Below are 23,965 nucleotides of genomic sequence, written 5' to 3'. Positions count from 1 at the left end.
CTCCGAGCCGCAGGCTACCCCCAGCCCTTCCCACCCCAGACGACTAGGCGCAGTGCGCATGCGCCGGCTACTTCCACGTCCACAACCAGAGCTCGGAGTTCCGACGGTGGGCGGAAGCCGAAGGACGCCAACGTCACATCCGGAGCCCAGAGTTGCCATTAGTTACCGGTGAACGCGGAACGGTTTCCCTGGACAGTGAATCCAGGGGTAGAGCAGGAATTCCCAGCAGTTTTCCCGTGAGTTCCTTCTTAGAAATTTGCTCGCTATACTAAGAACTAGCTAGCGCCTTGCCAACAATAATTGCAAACAAATGAAGTTTGGGAAGCGCACTTCTACTTAGCGCTTTGCCTCAAATATTCACTTATGTGCTACGTGGTGGTAAGAAGAAACCCTGGGTTTGGGGATATACCTAGAAATCCTGGACTTTGTATTTAAAAACCTGACCCAGCCCACCTGAGAGAAAAGGCCGTCTTCCACATGAGTTTACAGGCTGGAACAAGGGTGTAGAAGGCACCATCTCTCCCTTACAATAGAGGTCCTCCCTCTGCCCGTCAGAACAAACCTGGGAAGCACTAAGCTTATTCCTCTTAATGTGTACTGTGCACATTATTTAAAATACCACTGTTTCTGCATGCAGTCCTCAGACATCTAGCTATATGAAGAAATCTAATCGGTGCCCTTCCTAATCTAATCAGAGGCTGTTTGGTTTGGCCCTATAGTGTTAAAGGTAAAATTCTACCAACATTTAAAAGCCAGATTTCATACAAAAATCCAAATTTCCAGTTGATTTTGAAAAATAAGGATTCCAGCATGGAAAACACAGATAAAGTGATTGCCCCTTTTAACAAGTGCTTTTCATTCCAAGTTTGGGGGAAGGTGAGAGAGGGTGAAGGGGAGGGAGGAGGCAGGATGTATTGATGTAAGGAAACTTGACTTGGGGCAATGAACACACAATACAATATACAGATGATGTATTATAGAATGTACCAGAGGCCCAGTGCATGAAATTTGTGCACTCGCGGGGGTGGGGGAGGTCCCCCTGTGCCCTCTTGCAGTCTGGGAGCCCTTGGGGGAGCAGGCCTAAGTCGTCAGTCAGACATCCTTAGTGCTGCTGTGGAGGCAGGAAAGGTTCCTCCACACCACTGCGCTGGCCAGCCGTGAGCCCGGCATCTGGCTGAGCACACTGACCACCAGGGGGCAGCTCCTGTGTTGAGTGTCTGCCAACTGGTCATTCTGCCATTTGGTTGATTTGTATATTAGCCTTTTATTCTATAGGATTATAGAAAAATACTTTTCACTCCAGTTTGCCACAGACCCTAACTAATCTTATTGTATTCTTATTACACCCTCCCTTGCTGTGGTTATTTACCTTATCTGCCCTTTCCCCATATTTGAGGATTTTACCCCACTGCAAGGAACTATTTTTCTTTTTAAATCCCTTCCAATACCTCTAATTGTACATTTTTGGATAAATGACCTAAACTCCCTAAAACTATTCAGCTCTTAGATGAAGATATTGTCAACTTCTTACAAGTCTACTTTTTTTTCTGTAAGGACATTTGCAAGTTATGGAGGTAAAGGAAGTGCCATTGGAGCTTGGGAATGAGGAGGCTAATGGTGTGGTGCCTGGGGCAGGGAGGAGGTGGGGGAAGGAAAGGAAGAGGGAGGGGCATGCTCTCAGGAGAGCCCTTACAAGTCTACTTTGAGAATGATTATTGCACCTGTATAAAAGTGCTAGATGTTAGTTCCTTCACTTTCAAAAATTTATACTAACTCTGTCACTTTTTAAGTAAAGAAGTCTATCCCATATGATTATATAATGAAATAAATTTTTTGTCAATATGGAGCTTAAAAATAAAGTGAATACGTAGCCCAGTGATAATTAGTCACAAAGCTTATGAATAGAAGATTGCCATCTAAGTCAAAGACATAGCTAGATCATATACATGTTTCCACACTGAGATACTAAAACTCATTTTTCAGAACTTATGCTTGACTTTGTTTTAAACCTCAGTGTTTTTTGGGGGGAAGGAGAGGGATTTTAAGAAACTTTAATATAAAAATATAGTTACTCTACTTCATTACAACATTTATGTGAGAGCAAATTAAATTAAAACAGTAGATATTTACTGTGGCAAAAATATTAATGCAGGTGCCATAAAAATTCTGTATTACTAATTCTGCTATACATTTAAAAATTATTCCTACACTACAGAACTACTTATTACCCTTAATATTTTGTTTGTTTCTGCTTTTAATATTTTTTTATTGATTTCAGAGAGGAAAGGAGAGGAAGAGAGAGATGGAAACATCAATGATGAGAGAGAATCATTGATCGGCTGCCTCCTGCACGCCCCCTACTGGGGATCGAGCCTGCAACCTGGGCATGTGCCCCTGACTGGAATTGAACCTGGGACCCTTCAGTCAACAGGCAGATGCTCTATCCACTGAGCCAAACCATCCAGGGCACCCTTAATATATTTTTAAAAGATTCAGTGAGGAAAGTAGATAATATATGATTTTATTAATAAATAGTGTGAAAGCATCAATGATAACTTTTCTTTTAAACAACCATGTCTTGACTTTAATGTGTGCATACTGGCCTCTTATGGCACTGCAAGTAAACACATGAAAATATTTCTCATTTCCATGCACAGGTATTCAGCTCTAACACCATTTACAAATTATCATGGGCAAAGTAACCTTTGCAAAAGTTAATATTCATTTGAACAGCCACAATTAAATATTAAAACAAGCAAGATACAGATTATGTTCAATATGTACCAGATGTCAAATTATAACATTTAATGTTATTTAGAACTTAATTTTCTTTATAGGGACATCTTTTGTGTGGGTGCTCAAATGAAGGGGGGCGCTGCAGGAGGTTGGCTGGCCTGGGGGAGGAGCTGTGGGAGGTTGGCAAGCTGGGGGGAGGGGCCACAGAAGGTTGGCTATGGGAGTGCACTGACCACCAGGGTGCAGCTCCTGTGTTGAGCATCTGCCCCCTGGTGGTCAGTGCATATCATTGCAATCGGTTGACAAGTCGGGTTGTTCAGTCGCTTAGGCTTTTATATATATAGATTATTAATGAAAATACTTACAAGCACCAACCCCCAATTTTGTCTTCAAGGGACAGTTATTAAAAAAGAGTGGCTCATTACATTTAAAAAAAAAAAAAAGGTCAAATTTCAGCAATACTAGTGCTAAAAATAAATCAAATTTCTTAGCATACACAAAGTATAGTATTTCCATAAATTTTCTATTATGTGCAGATTTATTTTCCTTAAGAAGTAAAATGAAGTTTGAATAGTACTGTCTGTGGTGTGGTGACATCAGCAACTGCCAGTTCTTGTCCATCAACAAGTCCCAATTCTAAAACAGAAAAAGCATATAATTAACCCAAGGGGGGAAAAAAAAAACTCAACAAAAATGATAACGACACACAGATACACAAACTATAGAATATTATGGTTAAGATAAACATCAGTAAAACATATTGATTAAAGGCAGTACTATGTTTGATTTCTTTAGATATTTTTGTGTATTCTACTAAAAGAGCAATTAAATCTATTATTTCTAAAGATATAAGTATTTAAGATGAAATCATTATTTGAAGGTATTAACAGCAAATCTAAAAGGAATTGTTACTTTTACCAAAAAAAGAAGTTGACTATGAAATATACTCATTTAAAATACCTTTCAATGTCTTGGAGAGATTTGGCCTTGTTCGTTCTTCAATAGAGGTTACCGACTAGAAAACAAAATTATTTTAATGTAAAACACATTAAGTGAAATTAGACTTTTAATGTAATTGTGAAAGAAATAAAAACTGAACACTTCTCACCTGTAAGTAAAGGGTTCTATTTTTTCCCTCTAATGTTGCTGTGATGGCTGGAGATTTCATCTGCCTAAATATAAGTATGAGGGGGAAATATCAAAAACCACTTTTAAAAAAACAATTCTAGTTTTTAAAGTTTTAAAATATCAAAAAATATTTCTACAACATAACAGAAGTCCAGAACACTTACAGAGAAGCACTATTGGTTAGATAATCCAAAACCTCCTGTAGTTTTGCTGATGGAGAAAACTGAATATTTTGCGGAAGCTGGCTACAAGCTGGACAGTTTTCCTACATATATGAAACACAATAAATCACAGCAGCACATGCACCAATAATAGGCTCCTTATAATAATGAAATAAAAATGAAGCTGTGTTATAACCATGCATGTTTCCTGTGAATGAATGTTTGTGCTTGAAAAATCTATGCTTTTCATAATCAGCCATTTTTCCTAAATTACTTTGTTACATGGTATTTCTTTCAGGCTACACTATAAAAGATATATAGTATAGTAACTAAGGTTCTGAAAGCTAGATAATACTTAGGCTATGGTAGTGGTTCTCAACCTTGGCTGCACATTAGAATCACCTGGGGATCTTTTTAAAATCCTGATTTCTGGGCCTCATCCTCCAGAAATTCTGTTTCTTTGTTACTAATGTTGTGGCCTTACCCCATAACAAAGAAACAGAATTTCCGGAGGATGAGGCCCAGAAATCAGGATTTTAAAAAGATTCCCAGGTGATTCTAATGTGCAGCCAAGGTTGAGAACCACTGGGCTATGGGCAATTTCATTTATTAACATTTAAAAATCAAAGTATGCATGATCAAAAAAAGTTCCCATTAGTATAATACTACTAACCTTTCTCTCTGCTTCAAATGTGTATGTGTACAGTCCATCTACATCATTGAATACCAAGTAATTATTAAGGGGAATATATGCGCTGTAATGAAAAAATTTCCACATTTATATAATTGAACCAGATCAAAACAGAAACTTATATCCATATTAAAAATAAAACTCATTACCTGGTGGCTATTTTAAAAACTTCAGTGGCACACACAGCTGAAAAGGGGAGAAAATAAACATGCTTTAACTCAATGAAAATTAAACATTTAAAATTGGATGTTTTTTAGAAAGTCAGTAGTAAATCAGAACAGATAAATTTACAAGGGACATAAAAGATAAATTTCTTTATAGGGACATCTTTTGTGTGGGTGCTCAAAGGAAAACTGAGGAATGCACTATTTGACCATAGTAACAAAATTCACACACAAGAGGGTGTTTGTCTCCTCTAAAAGAAGTAATACATTTTTTGCTCATACTCTCTAAGCATTATTTCTCATACTAGAGGCCTGGTGCACGAATTCGTGCATGAGTGGAGTCCCTCGTGCTTTTGAGGGACTATTTTCCCCAACTAGAACAGGATATAAAATGACTTAAGGAAATCTCTAAAGTAACATTTTATATTTGTTTTGGGCAGTCCAAGTAATAGAGTATATTTTCCTTCCTCTTCAGATTAATGAGCAGCCTGTTATAAAGATTAAACAGAAATGGTATGAAAATATCTGCTTCCTACAGAGCACTATGTGATATAATGTAAAAGAAATTATATGCAAGGCCTAATAGCTAATTCTTTTTTGGACAGCTTAATTACACCATCCACCTAAAAGATATCACATTCCTATTGCAACAGTTTTCTGAGATCAAGAAGCTGCAGAAATGTCAATTTAGATATTGAATCAAAAACTAAAGGAAAGAGAGCGTCAAGTGATGGCCTTTTTTCCTCACCTGCAATGACGGCATTTGTGGAAGCTACTGCAGGGATGATTCGTTTTACTACCCCTGAAAAACATACTGATTAAAACACGAGCATTTCTTTCAAAAAGTAGGTATCTTAAGTTAGGCAGTATGATTTATTAAATAACATTTTCCACAACTTGAGTTGTCAGGCTTTCAAGTGACAAAATAGACTTAAGTTGAACCATGAAGCAATCTTCTTCCACATTCCCATCATTTTGTAGCATGTTCAGATTCTTAAGGAAGTTACAGTAGCAAAGAAAACTCTTCACTAAGCTTCATAGATGAGACCATGGATAATAGCTAACAATTAGGGTGTTTATTGTGTTCCAACAACATCGTGAAAATTAAATAGATGTTACTGAATTTTCCTAACATCCTTATGTTAGTCGTCTTACTCTGATTTTAAGGACAAGGAAAATGAGGTTGAGAGAAATTGTACCACATCCACAGCTATATACCTAGTAAGTGATGGGGGTGGTATATGAAACCCAGATCACCCCAAAGTGCATAACTTTAACTGATACGTGATATAATGCTATACTCAGTAAGATTTGGGTAAACTATAATGAACAAGAATTACCTTATCTTCATTTCATTCTACAGCTTGCACTCCTCTATTACATAGTTCTCCATTTCTACCCTACTTTTTATATCAGTACTCAGATTAGCAATGAACAAAGCTCTACCTTAAACAATTTTTTAAGTAGAAAATATTCTATTTTATGACTATATTTGAATTGTTCACCTTAGAAAAAAAACTACAAAGGCAATACCTATGTTAATTATATTGAAGTGTGAGGGAGCACTGAAAAATGGGACTTCTGGTGTAGGTAGGATTCAAAAACTTCAGAAAAAAGGCAAATTTCTTAGAAGACATGAAGTCAGTTAAGTCTGGAAAGCTGTTTTTAAAAAGTTAATTCTGATCATATGATTACGTATAATTCCAGAGCAGAAGTAGGGAGGAGCTAATCTGATGATAGTTAAACTAGATGTTCTCCAGTGAGCCACATATAGTAGGACGTAGTGAGAGGAGGAGCAGGTAGTCACAAACAGTAAGGAGTAGAAGACATTGCCCAGCAAGAACCAGAATGGCAGCATAGGTAAACGCCAGTACTTGCTGCCTCCCATAACCACATCAAAATTACAACTAAAATGCAGAACAACCATCATTCAGAACCACCTGAAATCTGGCTAGATGGAAATCCTACAACTAGAGAAGTAACGAAAGCACATCAAGACTGGTAGGAGGGGCAGAGGCGCAGAACTGGCTGGTCCAACACCAATGTGTGGCGTGTTTTGTTGTTGTTGTTTTAAAATATACTTATTGATTTCAGAAAGGAAGGGGGAGGGAGAAAGAAACATCAATGATGAGCGAGAATCATTGATTGGCTGCCTCCTGCACGCCCCACCCTGGGGATCAAGCCCAGAACCCAGGCATGTGCCCTGACTGGGAATCAAACCTATGACCTCCTGGTTCATAGGTCAATGCTCAACCCCTGAGCCACACCAGCTGGGAACTTGACAACGACCTTGGAAAAATTCTATGAAGGATGAACTGTGAGTTCCTAGACCAGGAAGCATTGACCCCTAAGACTGAGCACTATGATTGTTCACTGAGACAAGTCCTCTTGGACTAGTCTCATTTAGTCACTCTAACTGGCTTAGAACATCTGGAAAGGTCTTTCATGACATCCTTGTGAACAAGACAAAGAAATACAAAGTACTCAAGAAGGCCTGATCAATAGAATGAGATAAAACCTAAAATCTAGGGCCAGATCAGAAGTATGATTCAGACATCAATTCTCTGCCAATTCAGTCTTACAGATGAGGCTTAGCAACTGCATATATAGAAGAACTTCTACATTTTAGTGGGCAATTACCTCAAAAAGTTGAAAATATAGGATCAATGTTAGCAACAAACAACAAAAAACCCTCCTCTCCTCTAAGGCTACATCAATTATCAGAATTATCAGAAGGCTGTTATCTAAAATAAGAATATTTTAGATATTCTATGTAGATTCTAACCTAGCTAAGAGAATTATGGATAACTGAAATATGGTCATAAAAAAACAACATGATGGGGACTTAAAAGTCAGGCACATGTTAAAAGGTTAAAGGAACGAGGGAGGTTCGTGGCAGTGATAAAGATTTGGAGGGAATGTGACCACGTTCTCAATGTGTTAAGTGCTACTACTACTTAAGGGAGTTAGGTTTATACATATATGGTATACCCTGGGACAATACTCAGACCAAACTAAAGATGGAGATTTCTGCTCAACAGATAGAGTAATTTTCTAACAGTCTTGTCCAAGTGTAAAACAGACTGCCCCAGGTGGTGATAAATTCCTCTTCATTGAATGATAAAGTGAATGAGTCAATTTCCAATACTAAGTAAATAAGATTCAATGATTTTATCAAAGTCCTTCTAGCTAAGTAGTAGTATGGATTCTGCTGCTCATTTCCAACTTTGGGGCATCTGAAAACTATTATTTCCATGGTACCTTTACTGAACTTCAAATGGATGGTAGTGTCTAAAATCACTTATCATTTATTTCCTCCAAAGTATCCCAGCCAGTAAAAAAAGGATCGTCCCAAGATCATTATTCATGGCAATTTGCTAACTTACCTTGCGTGAGTCTGTATGTAACACCCCTAATATTATAGTGTGATGCTCTCTCTAGAGATTTTTGGAAAATCCACTGAATATGATCAGGATCATCTCCATCTAATGGAACCCCTTCTGTTAGGGGAAAAAAGAGGAGAGAAAAACAGAAACAGAAACATGAATCAACTTGTTTTTGATGTAATTATCCAAATGAGTAATGTAGACGAATAAATACTGTAACTCTGGATTATGAAATTAGGTTCCTTACCTCCAAAAGGGTGCTCCTTAGGCCACTGCAATAGCCTTACATACTCAATACAGTGTTCTGGTAGCCTGGGCATAGAGGCAATGGTGCACATGGGAAAATTAACCTAAAAACCAAGCCCTTTTTAGTGGATTTAAAACAATGACTTATTTTAAAAATGTAATTTCTAGTTATGATTTAATTTGTAACAGTTTGTTATAATTCACCTTAGCCCTCACTTATAGAAACAACTTTTAAACCATTAAGATTTCTAAAAGTATCTGAGTCACTTCACTCAGGTTTTCCCTATGTAAATTTAACTTTGTTAAACTGTGTAAAAAATATGCTGAATAAATTCTCAAATTTGTTATGTTTACCTGATCTAATTCTGAAGGTATGAATCAAAAGCAAATTCACAGAGTGAAATTAATTCCAAGTGAATACTCATAAACAGATCAAAATTCTAACTGTCCTCTAAAGTGGATATATAGATGAAAAAGCCTCATCTTTGGAAAGACCATTCTCATCCTTGGTATCTTTATTTCCCAAAAACAATCACAGGCAAGGAAAACAGATGGTAGCTCTACCCAACATACAGTTTTAAAACTGATCCCTTAATCCCTACTCCCAAATAAATTAATACAAATAAATTATGAAAACAATAGTATCAAAACTACATTTTTTCCTCAAATAGAGCAAATTTCATATTTTATCATTTTTTCTTCTCAGCATGATTTTAAAAATCTGGTTACCCCTAATTAAAAGTTCTAAATATTGAATAGATTTAATATTTCAACTGTAATTCCATCCCAAGATACTGTAAAATAAATGCAGGTGCTTTTTAGGGTTACCTGTGGTGGATACAGCTCCAGAGTGCATTCAATACAAGCAGTCATTCCAGGCAGAATTACCCGGGCATTTCCTTTAAAACCTTCTGTCCCCCCATCTATCAAAGGGACAATGGAACTTGGATCTAATACACCATCTTCATAATTGAGAAGAGATATCTAGGAAAATTATTTGAAGAATTTAAAAGGAGAAGGGGATAAGAATTCAAAAGACAAAGCATGCTGTCAAGTAATTCCACAAATCAATAGCATGACTGTATATTAATATATCAAATCAAGGGATATTAGCAATATTGGTCCTCACCTAAAAATTAATGATAGCAAATAAACAAGTACATGAACTTAAATGAATTTAAACTCTGATTTTTAAAAAATATGATATGCAATTCTAATTTTCAGTGTGTTAAGAGCAACAGCAAGAACTTCAGAGAACTGTAACACTAAAGTCTTTACCAGCATGCCATTTATCCATCTTCTGGCTATGATAGAGTCCAATCCACATACAATTATATGAAATTCTATAAGAAAAAAAATGCAGGCTTAGTTTTTAAAGGTGTCATGGTACAACATAATTTACACCTTCTAAGAAACATACACACACACACACACACACACACACACACACACACACATCACATTTAGCCCTGACTGGAGTGCTAAGTGGTTAGAGCATACGCCTGAGGGCAGGTTCCATTCCAGTCAAGGGGCACATACCTTGGTTGTAGGCTCAATCCCCAGCCCTGGTTGGGGCACATGCAGGAGGCAACCAATCGATGTGTCTCTTTCACATCAATGTTTCTCTGTCTCTCCCCCTTCCTTCCACTCTATCTAAAAAAAATCAATGGAAAAAACATCCTCAGGTGAGGATTAACAACAAAAACAAAACCCACTTTTTATTATAACACACACATATACAAACATCTCCTAATCCTTACTCAAGTCAATGCAGAAAAATGCAGTTAATGGTGTCAAGAATTAAAACAATGGCACTGTGCTCTTTTCAACCCGTCAACAACCTTACTGAAAAGCAACACCATGAGATTAAAACAACTAAATAGTCTTCAAATAGCTACCAACCAAGTAATAGTTAGAATTTAGTGGGAGATGAATTTCAAGAGAACAACTTACGTCGATAGAAAGTGTCATTAAAATCCTGGATCTTGTTGAAATGTCTGAATATAAGTAAAGGAACTTGAACTGCTAAGCTTGTAATTTGTAAAGTGAATTTGATAATACCATAAGGAAACACTTATAAATGTATAGTTAAAACAAGAAATAGATCATAAATGTTCAAAGTAGTGGAATTCAAGGAATATGACAAAATGAACACAAGCCACTTCCTGACAAACCGCTTTTATAACACTCCTCTCCTGAACTACTTCGTCTCCCTCTCATCCCTGAACCCCATATCATTTAATTATATTTATGACGCTAATATTTTCTACTTGTTTTTATATCAAATCCTGAGCCCTGGGAAAGCAGAATGTGTGTAACCTCAACCATCAGCATCAAGCCAAGAGACAATAAACATTTAGCAATGGGATCAAGTATATCCTAGTTCCTATGTAGCTGGGTGATTTTAAGAGTTACTGCAAAACTAATTAAAAACAAACACACACCCCGGCTGGTGTGGCTCTGTGGTTGAGTGTCAGCCTATGAATCAGGAGGTCATGGTTTGTTTCCCAGTCAGGGCACATACCTGGCTTGGTCTCCAATGAGGGGCGTGCAGGAGGCAGCTGATCAATGATTCTCTCATCATTGATGTTTTTATCTCTCTCCCCCTTCCTCTCTGAAATTAAAAAAAAAATTTTAAAAAACACAGAGAAGATCCCAAAAAACAACTTTTTCAGTTGTCAATGACTTATTGGTTTTTTGGGGAGTGGAGGTGGGGGGTAGATAGAGAGATGAATTCTTTCTTCCTCTCTCAGTTTACTAGTTTTCTAAGTCTCTTTCTTTTATCCAACAAAACCCTACCAGCAGTCTCCCCTGCCTGGGGGTGCAAAAAGAACCCCATTCAAAACTGGCTTGGCATGAACCAACCATAGCACGTACCACTGTAACAACCCATATGCATGCAAAGCGTTTAACTTTCTAATGGAGCAATTTTGTTTAATAATATATGTTATACTTCTCTAAAATTACAATAAATAATCCATTATTCATGTTTTTAAAGCAAAATAGAAAAGGAGGAATAAAAATTTGACCTATAAACAAAGCTATAAAAAATAAATTCAATACAAGCCCTCACCCATTCAGATCTGTTTCTTGAAGCTAGGCAAACAGGGGACATAAGTGACAACTATGTGGCGGGGGGCGGGGGGACCCAAGGAGCCAGACCCAAAAATCCCATCTCCTGGATTTCTATAAAATGCCCGTTTCCCAGATCTAAATAATGGACAGACAAGATGTACATGTTTGTTTCTTCCTCAACAGTGGCCTGCATTTGCATCTTTATACCTTTTATTTAGAAGTAACAGATTCACAGGGAGTTGTAAAGGGAGTACAGAGAGGTCCTGTATCTTTCACCAGATTTCCCCCACCGGTTACATCTTACATTAGTACAATCTCAAAACGGTGAATAGGACATTGGTACAAGTATGTCTCATTCTGTCATGTGTAGACTGTGTAACCACCAGCCTAGACATACCATCGATCAGCACCAAGATCTCCCTCCTGCTACCTGTTCTGAGTCACACCTTCCCTGCCCCCACCATGCCTAACCTGACAATCACCGATTTATTACCATCTCGATTGTTTTGTCATTTGAAGAGTGTTATATAAATAGAATCATACAATAGATGACCTTTTGAGATTGGCATTTTTCATACCACATAATGAATGGCCTTGATATACATCCAAACTATTATGTTTCATAGTTGGTATATTTTTATATTGAGTATTATTCCATAGTATGGCTGTATCACATTAAACAATTCATTTATTGAAGGATATTTGGGTTGTTTAGTTTTGGGCTACTACAAATAAAGCTGTTCTGAACAATCGAGAACAGGTTTTTATGCAGACTTAAGTATTCATTTCTCAGGGGTAAATGCCCAGGAATGAAACTGCTGGGTGATATGGAAAGTGTATGTTCAGATTTTTCAGAAACAAACTACTTTCCAGATGGCTATAGTATTTTACATTGAAGCATAGTGGTCCCTCCTTTGGAAAAACTGCTGTTTGAAACTGCTATTTGAACTACTTTGTTATTCTTAGTCTCTTATTCTGTAGGTCAACTCTATTATTTTTAGACTGTAAAAATAACTGTTTTTTGCTTGAATAGAAAAGACAAACTTGCCGAAACTGGTTTGGCTCAGTGGATAGAGCGTCGGCCTGCGGACTGAAGGGTCCCGGGTTCGATTCCGGTCAAGGGCGTGTACCTGGGTTGCGGGCACATCTCCAGTAGGAGATGTGCAGGAGGCAGCTGATCGATGTTTCTCTCTCATCGATGTTTCTAACTCTCTATCTCTCTCCCGTCCTCTCTGTAAAAAATCAATAAAATATATTTAAAAAAAAAAAAAAAAGAAAAGACAAACTTAATTGTCTGACCTTGCAAGCTAGCCATCTAACATAAGGGACTAATACAATAATACTGATGCCAGATGTCTATATAAATATGTACCCAAAGTTACAAATATCTATATAAATACTCAAATTTTCAAAATTGTCTATATAAATGACAAATATTAAACATAATATATACTCAAAATTACAAACTGTCTACAAAAGTAACTTACACAAAAAACTAGAAAAAATATATATATATAAAAATACTCCCTCCTGTATTTGTTCAGGAATTTGACAGAGGTAATCTGCTCTGAACCTGCATGCAATAAAGATGACTCCTAATTAATTGGCTCATTAGGCGTCTTGTCCAGCTCAATGATTTGCGGTACAACATTTTCCACCAGCAATGAGCAATCCAGTTCTTCTGTACTTTTGCCAGCATTTTAAAAATTATTAAATAATTAAAATTATTATAATTTTTAATTTTAGATAGTCTTATAGTTGAGTGATAATATTTCAATGTGGCCATAATTTAGATTTGTTGTAGCCAGTGATGTTGAACATCTTTTCATGTGCTTTTTACCATCTTTAGTGAAACATCTTCCTTTGTCGTCCATTTTCTAATTGCATTATTTTTACTGTTGAGTTCTGAAACTTCTTTATATATTCTGAGTCCTTAGTCAGATACCTGCTTCCTAAGTATCTTCCAATCTGCAGCTTGTCTTCTCATCCTCCTTCACAAAGTAAAAGTTTTTAATTTTGATGTTCAATTTATCAAATTTTTTATATATCATGCCTTTAATGTGGTCAAAGAACACTCCACCAATCCCAAAGATTTTCTCCTGTATTTTCCAAAGTTTTTGTAGTTTTACGTTTGACACTTAAACCTTTAATCCATTTTGAGTTACTTTTGGAGGTTAGGTTGAAATTCATTTATCTATGGCTATCCACTGGCCTCACCACAATTTGTTAAAGAGATTATCCTTCTCCTGTTAAATTGGTTTTGACCTTTTGTCAAATATCAATTGGCCATACTTGCATGGGGCTATTTCTGCCTTGTCTGTCTGACTTATCTGTGTGTCTCTCTCTGGCAATCCGACACAGTCTTGATTATTGCAACTACATAATAAGTTTTGAAATTAGATAGTAACCACTCCTACTTTTTTTTTTCAGCATTTAGGTATTCCTTTGTCTTTCTATATCAATTTTAGAATAATCTGGTTTGTACTAACAAAAATTTTCCTGGGATTTTGGCAGACTGTATTAAACTTAGATACAAATTTGGGGATAAAATTTACTATGTTGAACTGTCCAATTCCTAAACATGAAATCTCTATTTATTTAGATCTTCTTTGATTTCATCAGCATTTCACTTTTTTCAGCATATAAATCACATACTTATTTTATTCACACCTAAGGTGTTTTTTTTAATGTGGTTATAAATGGCATTGTATTTTAAATTTCAGTTTCCACGTGCTAACCGCTAGCACATAGAAATATAATTGAATTTTGTATGCTGACTTTGTATCCTGTAGGATTTTCTATACAGCAAATCCCATCTCCTGAATTTCTATAAATACTAAAAATTCCCCTGATCTAAAGGTATGAAAACCAAGAAAGTGAATACTTTTTAAAAAACATACTTCTTATATAAATAAATTGACTCTGACACACTTCCATTTGGTCAATAATATACTGACTCTCTATTTTGTCTGCTACTTTAAGGAGACACAAAGATTAATTGGATCCAACCTAGGGGCTTTGAGTCTAGTAGAGGAGATATGCAACTGATACTGTGCAACTGATACTGAACATAAGGGCAATAATGCATAATAAACAACACTACTAGTTAAAAGCAGCTTAATTAGTGCAGCCCTAACCAGTTTGGCTCAGTGGATAGAGCATCAGCCTGCGGACTCAAGGGTCCCAGGTTCGATTCCGGTCAAGGGCATGTACCTTGGTTGCGGGCACACCCCCAGTGGGGAGTGGGCAGGAGGCAGCTGATCGATGTTTCTCTCTCACCGATGTTTCTAACTCTCTATCCCTCCCCCTTCCTCTCTATAAAAAAATCAATAAAATATAAAAAAATAAATAAATAAAAATTAGTGCAAAAAAATGTATACAACCTTACAGAAAACACTGGTAGAGCAAAATGTTATCAGCAGATAGCTTGGTAATAACTTACTGCTACTGCTCTTTTTCTTTTTGCTTATCTGTATTCTCTGTGTTAAACATGTCTTTCATAGTACAGAAAAACACACAAAAGCTTCATAAAATCAAGTAAATTTTTTGCGTGTGAAAAGGATACGGAACTACAGTGCAATTAGGAACTCTGTCATTGAGAAATTCTGCAGCAACTTCAGCTTTAGGTCTTCCGACATCTTTAGGCCTACAGGAAAAATTACATTTCAGTCATTATTTATTATATAAATCTAGATGAACTGCATAATTTCAAACATAAAAATATCCATGTGGAGTTTAATTAGAGGACATTTAGAAGGAATATTTATATCTAAGTATTTGGGATGAACAATCAAAATGTCAACCCTTATTAATGTTCCAAATTAAGTACTGATAAGTCTAAGTATTTAGATGAAAAAGAGAAGTTTTATTCCCTTAGAGAAAGCATAATAATGGCATGTTTCGTGGTCATTTCTCATTGTAGCATTTCTCAATGTAAAAAAACAATTATCCCAGGCCTAGGGCCTTCCAAGTAGCTACCCTGAATCCCAGAACTTAAAGATGTTACTATGCAGGTCTCGGCTGAAATATACATAATGAAATTCATTCTAGGGATGCAGGAGCCTTCACTTATCACAAGTAATAAATTTTGTGTCCTGTAGTAAGTCGGAATCCCATTTTTGTAAAAGGGCATTATCTAAAATTCAAATGTCACTAATATTTTCATGAAGCTAAAAATACAAGGCCTTAAAAAATCATTCCTTGGTAATAACCATAGCTATAAATAAGAAATGACAGGAATTCTCTCTTCTCAACTCAGTGCAAATGACATATTCTTTCCTAGTACTTCCTCATTCTCCTCACAGAAATCATTCCCAAATAGTATATACATAGTAAGTGCTTCATTACTACTTTTTTATAGCATATTTTTGTTATATATATATATATAGGTCTATCATGCCCACTGGACTGAAAACCTGGGAAAAAATGTCCATATTCTTATCTCCTTCATAGTAAGTACAGGATAAACACTTTAAAAATAATAACAATTTTAAAAAATCAATGTGACTATTTTATTTAAAATTGGAATATTAAAGAGCCCCGCCAGCGAGCTCAGTGGTTGTCGACCTGAAACTAGGAGATCATGGTTTAATTCCCGGTCAGGGTACATGCCCAGGTTACAGCTCAATCCCCAGTAAACAGCATGCAGGAGGCAGTTGATCAATGATTCTCTCTCATCATTGATGTTTCTCTCATATATACGTTTTTAAAATCTTCATTCATTATTTTAGCCACAAATTGAAGGGCATGGCCATTATTATGATAACCAATTAATTCAATAGTGGGTTTTTTTGAGAACATTTATACACCAAAGTTAGACTGGCAAGGACACCAAAACTTTTCTATAGAGAAGGGAAACTTCAGGCGTTAAAATATAAAGAAATAAATAAAAGTGAAATGAAGAGTTCACATTGTAACAACATTTCAATAACTTGACTTAGTTTAACTCATTATTCAATCTCTTTAAGAACTTCCACAAAGGCCAAAACCGGTTTGGCTCAGTGGATAGAGCGTCGGCCTGCGGACTGAAAGGTCCCAGGTTCGATTCTGGTCAAGGGCATGTACCTGGGTTGCGGGCACATTCCCAGTGGAGATGTGCAGGAGGCAGCTGATCGATGTTTCTCTCTCATCGATGTTTCTATCTCTCTCTCTCCCTTCCTCTCTGTAAAAAATCAATAAAATATATTAAAAAAAAAAAAAAAGAACTTCCACAAAGGTAAGTTAGAGGTTTTATGCCTATCCTAAATCTTTTATCTTTTCTGCTAACCTAACCTCACCCTGCATATCCAGGACCAACTGATTGCTTTCTGTCAGTAGCCTAATCACTAGAGAAAGAAAAGTATTTCATTATCCCTCCACATCTATAATTCTTTAACTAACAGACACTTTTATCTAGCCACTCAAATCCCTAAATGTTACATACTAAAATTTATGAATGAACTTTTCCTCAGAACTACATATGTGTGCCACTTACAGTTCTCAAAATTATCTCTAACAGGCCATTCCCAGAGGACTCTGTATTTCATGTATGTCTAAGATAATTATCCCTTTCTTCCATTTCAATTGCTCCTGGCTTTTTCTACTTCATTCTTCATCTCTTTCCCCCTCTGTAAAAAGCTCAAATTCCATCACAACTTCATTGTCCCAGAGTCACCACTCAGATTTTGGCTCATGTGTCCCCACCAATGTACCTCACTAGGGCCTAATATTCCAGCTGCTGCTCTCTTATGAAATCACCAGGAGGAGGAGGCTGAACTTTGTGTCTTCAGAGCACAATCACCCCCAGATCACATAAACCTGTTGGAAATTTCTGTTAGGAGATTAAGACTTACCTAAATAAAAACTGCCTATTTAAATTGGAAACATCTATAGTGTCCATGTCTATGACATGAATCTGTCTGAAACCAGACAAAGCCTGTGGGAATAAAAAAATCCAATTAAGCAGAAATTCCCTCACATTTGAAAAATTTGACATTTGTTTTCAATATGGTCCTAAATCTACAAATTCTCAATAATAAATTCTGCATAATTGTATTCAATTGTTAAAGAGACTTACAAAGTATATATAACATTATGTTCCTGGAAAGGTCAAAATGTGTAACTGCTCAGTTTTAGTTTATAACCAAAAGAGAACAATTCAAAATTTCTACAGTCATTTTATAATCTCATAAATACCTCTGTAAAGTTTATTGCTTTGCTACTGCTGGATACTTTAATTTTACTAATCTTACTAATTAACTGCACTTACTAGTCTTTTTTCAGAATATTATTATAAGCAATTCATACAAGCTTTATCTTATTTTATATAACATTAAGCATGCACCATTCAGAAATAACTATTATAAGGTACATATGTCACACACACACAGATACACTGCACATGTAAAAGAAATATCTTAAAAGTATTGAGTCAAGCCCTGGCCGCTGTGGCTCCGCGGTTAGAAGGTCAGCCCACACACCAAAGGGTCTCGGGCTCTATTCCTGATCAAGGGCATGTACCTGAATTGCAGGTTTGATCTCCTGCCCTGCTCGGGTGTGGGAGGCAACCAATCAATGTTTCTCTCTCTCCCCACCCCTCGTTCTCTCCCTTCCTCTCTCTCTAAAATTCAATGAAAAAAAAAAATCCTTGGGTGAGGATTAACAACAAAAGTATTGAGTCAGGAATAAGCAATCAGCCCTAGCTGGTTTGGCTCAGTGGATAGAGCGCTGGCCTGCAGACTGAAGGGTCCCAGGTTCGATTCCAGGCAAGGGCACATGGCTGGGTTGCAGGTTCGATCCCCAGTGTGGGGTGTGCAGGAGGCAGCCAGTCAATGATTCTCTCTCATCATTGATATTTCTGTCTCTCTCTCCCTTTCCCTTCCTCTTTGAAATCAATAAAAATATATTTATTTAAAAAATTAGCCTGCTGTATTTGGTCAAACATTTAATTAAGTCATCCCTAATGCCTTGGCAGGACCAGACCAAATGATTTTGTGGGCCTTATACAGCCCAAGCCTGCTCTAAACAAATGTTCCCTCTCACACTCCACTGAAAACAGCACTTGTCTAGGTCACCAGTGAACTCCATGTTGCCATCTCCAGTGACCTGACCCGTCTGAAGTACTAGTATTTGGCACTGTGTGGATCAATTCCTAAGAACACATTCTTCACTTGGTCACTACATGCATGAGAATTTTTACACTTTACCACATTCAGTTTTCCTCCTGCTTTACTAGCTAGATTCTTGAGAGCCCTTGTGCTTAATTCTGGTGATCTCAGACAATCTTTTTTTTCCCAGACAATTTTATAAGCATACCCAACAGACATCTCAACAGTTTCCAAACCCAAACTCAAGAATCTTTTTCACCAACCCCACCAAATCTGTCCTTCTCCCAGCCTCATGTCAGTGAATGCTAAACCCATCTTACCAGTTGCTCAGGGCAAAAACCTTATCATCCTTGACTCCTTTCTCTCCTGTCCCACAATCAACCCATTAGCAAATTCTGTTGACTTCATCCTCTGACTGCCTCTCACTACTTCCAACACTACCACCCTGTCCTAAGTCTGTCATCTCTGGCTAGATGACTGCAACAACCTCCTACCTCGCCTCTCAGCTTCCTCCTCTATTCTTCTTTAGTCTTTTCTAAATATATCAGCCACAGTGATCCAGGTTAAAAGTCAGATCAAGTCAATTCATCTGCCTAAATCTCTCTCCAATGACATTCTGACTCAGAGAAAAAGGCTAAGTTCTTACAGTAACCTCCAATGCCTTTTGTGGTATTAATTTCAAACATCTCCCTCTCCCATTGCCTCCGATATCCTCTCCGAAAATACTTCCCTTACCTACTTCTGCTTTAGCTGTAAGGACCTCCTTGCTATCCTTGAACAGGACAATCATGCTCCCACTTCACAGCGATTGCACCTGCTATTCCCTGTCTAGACCAGGGGTGGGCAAACTTTTTGACTCGAGGGCCACAATGGGTTCTTAAACTGGACCGGAGGGCCGGAACAAAAGCATGGATGGAGTGTTTGTGTGAACTAATATAAATTCAAAGTAAATATCATTACATAAAAGGGTACGGTCTTTTTTTTTTTTTTTTAGTTTTATTCATTTGCCCGTGGCTGGTCTAGATGTTCTTGCTCATCTCTTTGCTCAAATAGCACCTCATAAACCCATTCCTTTTCGACCAGGCTACCTATATTTCACCTTTCCTTGCTCCAAAACATCTGACATACTATGTATTTTACTTATCTTTCTCCTTTCACTAAAATGTAAGCCCCACAAATACCTATTTTGTTCAATGCTATACATGCCTGGTTTGTAGGCTTGATCCCGGTAGGCGGCATGCAGGAGGCAGCAGGCTGATGTTTCACTCTCACATAGATGTTTCTTTCTCTCTCTCCCCCTTCCTCTCTAAATATAAATTAAATAATAATAATGTCATACTCTTTTTTTAACAATGAGCCTTGGGGGGCATACAATCAATTTTAAAAAGATGTGTATCTCTTATGTACTGAAATAAGCAAAGTAACAAGTGGTAAAATTAAAAACCCTATTTTCTTCTTCTGTGTAAGAGGGTATTGCAATGCAATAAATAACATGGCCACCTAAAGCTGCTTGATGACTACTCTTCAGATCTAATCTCCAATTACTTTACATTTAAAATGAGTATCTATCTCCTTTGCAAATAACAGCTTCAAAATGGAAATGGTTAAGCATTAGGGAATATGTACATGCAATGCCTATCAAAACCACTACCCACCCTTCCCTCCTAGAACTCTGGTTCTCACACTGCTCGAGTATTTATATCTGATAAGGTACTGACATTTGGGTACGCCACAGAGTACATCATACATATTGCTATTTATTTTGTGTGAGTTGTCTCCCCAAAGAAACTTCATATCCATTCAGGACAGAGAACATGATGATCTACAATCCCCACAGAACCCAGCAAAGCACTAAGTACCATGAAGTGTATTAAGTTTTTGCAGCTTCACCAGGAGTGATGTTAGTGCTTCCTAGCAAAATTAACATGGCTGTTTATATTTAAACTTTAGCAACATGGCTGACTTTTTAGGTATTTTATCTGATTCTTTTACTTCATTTTCTAAGGAGTCTACTCTAGCATTTCCACTTTTCTACACATCAGTAGAAGCTTAGAATAAATCAGCTCCCAATCAATTCTCCTCCTATCCATATTTGTTAAATAAACTGATACCTGTTAAAAAAAAAAAAAAAAAGCTTCTTTGTGGTTATCAGAAGTCAATGAAACGAATTAATTAAATCACAAATTATGGATTTCAAACCAGTATATGAAATAGTTTTACTAAATAGTACCCTCTCTTAAAATGATAGTCATTAAAAACAAATTAATGCATGGTTCAGTGAACACCTGACTAAGAACTGATCATCTGGATTCGATTCCAGGCCCATCACTGTCATCCAAAACAGCGAGGTAAGCCATGTAACCTCTCAGAACCACATCTCCATCTACCAGTACATAACATGAGCCAATGCCCTATCTATCTAAGTGGGTTATCTTAAGGAGCAAAAGAAATAATCAATACTTGCAAATTGCATGTTAAAATATGAATTTCCAGTTTTGTTATTTGAAATTAATGAGTGCTTTGCAAGAGGATGCACAAAGATTTCTTTGATCAAAAGCAGAGAAGAAAACAGAAGAATGTCTATCAATGATTTATGTTGAGCACTTTACAATTTAAGACTGGAAGCTGACTTGCTAAACTTATCTAACAAAGGCTCAAAACAGAGGTTAATAATCATAATAAAGAAATTTCCTAATATGACAGAAAAGGAAAATTACCACGAAGGAGAAAAACACATATTATATATACATACATGTATATATATATATATATTTACATATATATATTACCAGATTTTTCAGGAGCTCACATCCTAAGCCGCCAGCTCCAATGACTAGAACTTTACATGTATCTAACAAAAACTGGAGAGACTGTAAAGAATGAAAAGGCATATTAAAACCTAGTTATAAAAAACACAAGTACCATTAATACAACAAGCCATAGTTTCTGATGTTTCCATGAAAAATGCAAATGAGGATCAAGAGCAGACTTTCTATTAATAAACTCTTCTAAATTTATGAACACGGTAGAATCAGAAATCCTATAACCCTAATGATTTCAGAGCATTTTAATTTCAATGTGTTTACACTGACTCTTATTGTATGAAATTAAAGGTTATTTCTAAAAACAAAAACTATGGCTAGTTAAAGGTTATCTTTTTTTTAATCTTGAGAGGGGATGGAAAGCATCAAATTCATTATTTAACTGGCTTCCTAAGAAGAGAAAAGTATAAAAATCTTAAGAACTGGGGATCAAACACTGCACAAGGTGTTTAAAGGTCTTCAGGAAAAAAAAAAAAACAGATAAAATTCTTAGAACGTTGTTTATCAACAGAAATACAATTCAAAACAATCACTTAACAAAAGTATCTTAAATAATCAAGCAAAAAAAAAAAATTCAAAAGCACAGGAAAATAAGATAGAGCCAAAGAAAGGCAGAACACTGTAAACTAAAGGAGAGAAAAGTAATTCAGGTGAGACCCTGGTCAGATCCAAGAGTTTGTACCTTAATTCTAGGGGTAGCTCAATATTTTTATTGCAAAACATTATCTCTTCACAAACACCAAATGACATAAAAGTTTACTAAAAAAGATACTTTTTCTACCTTGTAATAAAAAAGTCTTATCTAATTGAACATTTGCTTTAAGTCAGACACTATCCAAAATTCCATTCGTTTTACAGAACTCATATAATTTTTAACATGCAATTAGCTATACTCAATCCTAAGATGCTCAGTTGAATTACATTCCAAGATTTAAACAAGCATACCTATCTTCCTATCAAAAGTAATTTCTAAGAGCAAAACTAAAAGGGGAGTGTGTCTCAGAAATCGCTTTAAACTAAAATTTAAAGTGAAGTATAAGGATTTTAAATGAGATTATGAAGTTATTTTACTAAAAAAAAGTCAACATATTACATGAGAAATGCAAAAATGACTTAAATATTAGCCATTCAAATAAAATCAGTTGCAAATATTCAACTTAGTATTTCAAGATAACTTACACAATTTTATTAGTATTTTTACTATAAGAGCAAGTGAAAAAGAAAGCATCTTATTTTGGAAACAAAACTATTAGAGGAGTTACTTAAAAATAAAAATAAATGTTTCTCACTTCAGTGCTCGGTTCGAAATCAGGGTGTGTGAAAGGTCCAGATCGCTCGAGGAACTTCTTTACATGGTTCCAGCGACCGTCCCAGTCTCCAGTGTCCCCACACCCACCATCAACAGCCATTCTGCACAGAACACAGTAAATTCAGCTGCAAAGGTCAGTATGAAAAAAACCGCACCTACAACTATTATGGCTTCCCCAAAAGAAAAGGTAACACTAGACCTGCTCAATAAAAAAGGAATTATTTAATGTGATCATGCTCATGCTTTTAATTACTTTTTCTTGGCTATTATAATTTATCTAAAGGTAAGAACTGCATGTGTTTGATTAAATAAATCAGTCTACCTGTTTCTGGGTTCCTAAAGCAAGCCAAAATCAAACTTAGCATATTGTTTAGTCAGTGAGAAATGGGCTTTTATACATTTGGAATTTATAAAAGGTCACTGTAAACTTCCCCAATCTGTTCCTTCCACACACTTGGGTCAGGCAATATGTTATAAGAGGAAAATAAATATGTAATTCCACTGTCAGAATTGTGATGGTTCACATCTAATATAACTCGGTGTCCTTTGCAAGTGTAAAAGATGTGACTTAAAGATCTTTGATGAAAGGAACTTTCACACATTTTTATCTGAAACAGAGGTCCCAATTTTTCAAAAACGAATCTCTTTAATACTATGAGATGGTTTTTGTTGCCACTGAACACAAAATGTTTTAGGTTAGAATCTTTTATATCACACAACTGAGCGTGTTCTAAGACTGGACTCCTCTAGCTACTTAGGAATGATTTTAGTTTTCAAATTTCCTATAACCCCACAACTTCTACATCCAAATATATTATTAATATCCAATTTTAACAAAAGGATCAATAAGTATGGCCGGGCAATAAAGACCTTGGGTTTTGATATTACAGCTCACTTGGTTCCACAATTAATAGCATTGTGACCGTAACAGCCATAAAACTCCTCTACAGGTTTTTATGGCTCCTTGGGGTAAGAATGAGGCCCTGGTACAATGCTGGGCATATAACAGGGTAAGGATCCACACTTTATCATGTTAAGCAAACGTGGGGAGGAAGGGCGGGGAGGAACGTGAAAAGCAGCTGCCAGGCCGGCCCCCTGCATTGCAATCTCCTGCGGGGGCGACACCTGCAGCCTAAGCGCCGCCGGGACCCGGCTCCGGAGA

At 36.5% G+C, this 23,965-nt stretch overlaps 1 protein-coding gene across 1 annotated transcript in view; it reads right to left on the bottom strand.

The window, feature by feature from the left end:
• Window positions 1-3,170: 3,170 nt before the first annotated feature.
• The window catches only part of UBA3 (ubiquitin like modifier activating enzyme 3), a 21,347-nt gene continuing 552 nt past the window's right edge, over window positions 3,171-23,965 (bottom strand). Inside the window, exons 2-17 of the mRNA XM_006769940.2 lie at window positions 22,784-22,904; window positions 21,462-21,542; window positions 17,419-17,501; window positions 15,153-15,233; window positions 10,466-10,509; window positions 9,791-9,855; window positions 9,341-9,496; window positions 8,514-8,616; window positions 8,267-8,380; window positions 5,629-5,682; window positions 4,866-4,902; window positions 4,699-4,780; window positions 4,029-4,129; window positions 3,845-3,908; window positions 3,697-3,751; window positions 3,171-3,372 (exon numbers count right to left, since the gene is read on the bottom strand). Of these exons, the coding sequence (XP_006770003.1) occupies window positions 3,284-3,372; window positions 3,697-3,751; window positions 3,845-3,908; window positions 4,029-4,129; window positions 4,699-4,780; window positions 4,866-4,902; window positions 5,629-5,682; window positions 8,267-8,380; window positions 8,514-8,616; window positions 9,341-9,496; window positions 9,791-9,855; window positions 10,466-10,509; window positions 15,153-15,233; window positions 17,419-17,501; window positions 21,462-21,542; window positions 22,784-22,903 (1,329 nt within the window). The 5' untranslated portion in view covers window position 22,904 and the 3' untranslated portion in view covers window positions 3,171-3,283. The remainder of the gene's footprint in view (window positions 3,373-3,696; window positions 3,752-3,844; window positions 3,909-4,028; window positions 4,130-4,698; window positions 4,781-4,865; window positions 4,903-5,628; window positions 5,683-8,266; window positions 8,381-8,513; window positions 8,617-9,340; window positions 9,497-9,790; window positions 9,856-10,465; window positions 10,510-15,152; window positions 15,234-17,418; window positions 17,502-21,461; window positions 21,543-22,783; window positions 22,905-23,965) is intronic.

This window comes from Myotis davidii, unplaced genomic scaffold (genome assembly GCF_000327345.1).
Source record: "Myotis davidii unplaced genomic scaffold, ASM32734v1 scaffold821, whole genome shotgun sequence".
NCBI classification, from domain to species: Eukaryota; Metazoa; Chordata; class Mammalia; order Chiroptera; family Vespertilionidae; genus Myotis; species Myotis davidii.
The sequence above is the reverse complement of the archived record's forward strand: the minus strand, read 5'-3'. Positions and strand labels throughout refer to the sequence as shown.